General features: G+C 40.7%; 1 protein-coding gene across 1 annotated transcript; it reads right to left on the minus strand.

The window, feature by feature from the left end:
* Positions 1-288: 288 nt before the first annotated feature.
* On the minus strand, positions 289-1,833 carry LOC134796824 (cytochrome P450 6B5-like). The gene has a single exon (XM_063769038.1). The coding sequence runs from the start codon at positions 1,816-1,818 to the stop codon at positions 307-309; it is 1,512 nt and encodes a 503-aa protein (XP_063625108.1). The 5' UTR covers positions 1,819-1,833; the 3' UTR covers positions 289-306.
* Between the last annotated feature and the right edge of the window lie 362 nt (positions 1,834-2,195).

The following is a 2,195-nucleotide window of genomic DNA, read 5'->3' on the forward strand; positions in this document are numbered from 1 at the left end:
TCGAAGCAATTCCCCCAATTCCACCCAATTCCGAGAGGGCGCGTGTAATGCGAGTGTGATTGTCGCGCCTAAGCCGATACCTGTGAGTCCTAGACATCGAAACAAAACGAGATACAGGATGCCAGTATGCCTGTTATGGTCGCGCTGTATTTTCTTGTCACCGTGACCATCACGTTGTAACAAGCGCCGTAAAACCTCCCAAATATAATTATTCTAGTACTAAAAATATGGTCCATAAGTTCAATGAGTCATTAAATATCAATACCAATGTTATTCTTATACTTTATTACATAAAAATTCAAAGTTTCAATGCCTAGGCACCAACTTCATCCTGATTCCTCCAATGGGGAACGCCACGAGGTTGTACGTATTAAACCGGAACTCGCGGGACGTGTTCTCCGTTGGCACCACTCTAAACCTGCTGAGCAGCTTTGCCATCATCAAGCGGATCTGTAGCTTCGCAAACCTGGCCCCGATACAGTTCCTCGGTCCAATACCGAAAGGGAGATACACTCCTGGATGTCTCTTAGCCACATTTTCCGGACTGAACCTGTCTGGATCGAATTTCAACGGATCAGGCCAATACTTTTCATCACAGTGAAAAGCAATATTAGGAATAATAGCTGTTAGTCCTTTTTGAAGAGTTACTTCGGTTCCTGGGACTTTGTAGTCTTCAGCAGCGACCCGAAGAGTAGAGTCTCCAACCGTGTGCAAGCGAAGAGTCTCATGCAAAACTCTATCAAAATATATTAAATCCTTCAGCGCTTCGTAAGTTATTTCACCGCCGTATCGATCGAACACTTCTTCAATTTCAACAGCCACTCTCTCCTGAATCTCCAGGTTTAAAGCAAGGCGGTAAAGCATGTACGACATTGTGGTCGCAGATGTTTCATACCCTCCAGCGTAAAACACAAAAGCCTGGGCAGCCATTAAATCCTCAGTTATTTCTAAACTGTCCGCGTCCTTGCCTTCCAATCGTTTACTTCCCTGTACTGTATTTGCTTGTTTCATCTCTAATAGTAAATCCATGAAATCATTTCTGTTTGTTGGTACTCCGTTTCTTGCAGCAGTTACTTGAGCTACAAGCCCTTTAAAAAAATCTACTAGATCATCCGGAAAAACTGAAACACCAAATTTCCACCCAGGGTACAGTAAGATTAATTCATAGGCGTGAGAAAGAGCTAATAATTTGTCATTAATTTTTTTTAAGGCTTCTATGGTAGCACTCTTTTCGGTCGGGTCCAAATCTAGACCAAACGCACAAGCTGCTATAGACCCCATAGTGAAGTTGCCCATGAGTTCATAAACTTCTTGTTCAGGTTGCATTTGGACTAACCCTTCAATGTGCCTCAAAACTTTTTCACTATTCTGGTTCATCAAACACACCATATTTTTCAATTTACCTGAAGTGAACAGTGGTGTGAATTTGTTCCTCAATATTCTCCACGTCTTCGCATCAGCATGGAAAATATTACTACCCATTTTTTTATCGGTAAAACGTATACCACGATCCACGAAATTTTCAAAATCTTTAATCAAGACATGCTTTACAATGTCAGGGTCTCGGATCAAGAGGCATGGTGACGCCATTCTGTAAATTCCAACAACTTTATGGTCTGGAAAATCCTGGTAAATTTTTTCCATGACGAATGCTGCATGTGTGCGACGTAAAGCGGACTCCATTATGTTCCCAAACAGAGGAACGGGCGCGGGTCCCGGGACATTCCGGTCCCTCCAGTAGTTAAACGTACGAGTGAAATGAAGATATAACAAATAGGCCACAGTGGACAGACCTAATAGAATATAAGCTAGAGCCATGTCTATTGGTCTTTCGATGTATGTATCTGAGGTAGAACTAATAAAAAAAAATCATTCGGTCTTAATGTCTGCTGTTGCATACATTTGTGTCAATAGCTATATCAATTGCATTAAAAGCAAATAGTCGTACTTTTGTTAACACAGATGTACTGTCTTAAAAATATTATGAACATGATGTCACCTTATATGTAAACCAACTGTAATTTTTATAACAAACAATGTCAAAGCGCTGGAAAAAATATCGATCGAAAGAAATCGTATAATTATCGAATCTGCTTACAACATTTCACGACAAGAAATGTAAACGTCTCTAAACTGTATGTTGAAGCTAGTCTTCCATATCTATTCGCTTGTACTTAGTGTGGCTAGGGAATGCA

This window comes from Cydia splendana, chromosome 14 (genome assembly GCF_910591565.1).
Source record: "Cydia splendana chromosome 14, ilCydSple1.2, whole genome shotgun sequence".
Taxonomy (NCBI): domain Eukaryota; kingdom Metazoa; phylum Arthropoda; class Insecta; order Lepidoptera; family Tortricidae; genus Cydia; species Cydia splendana.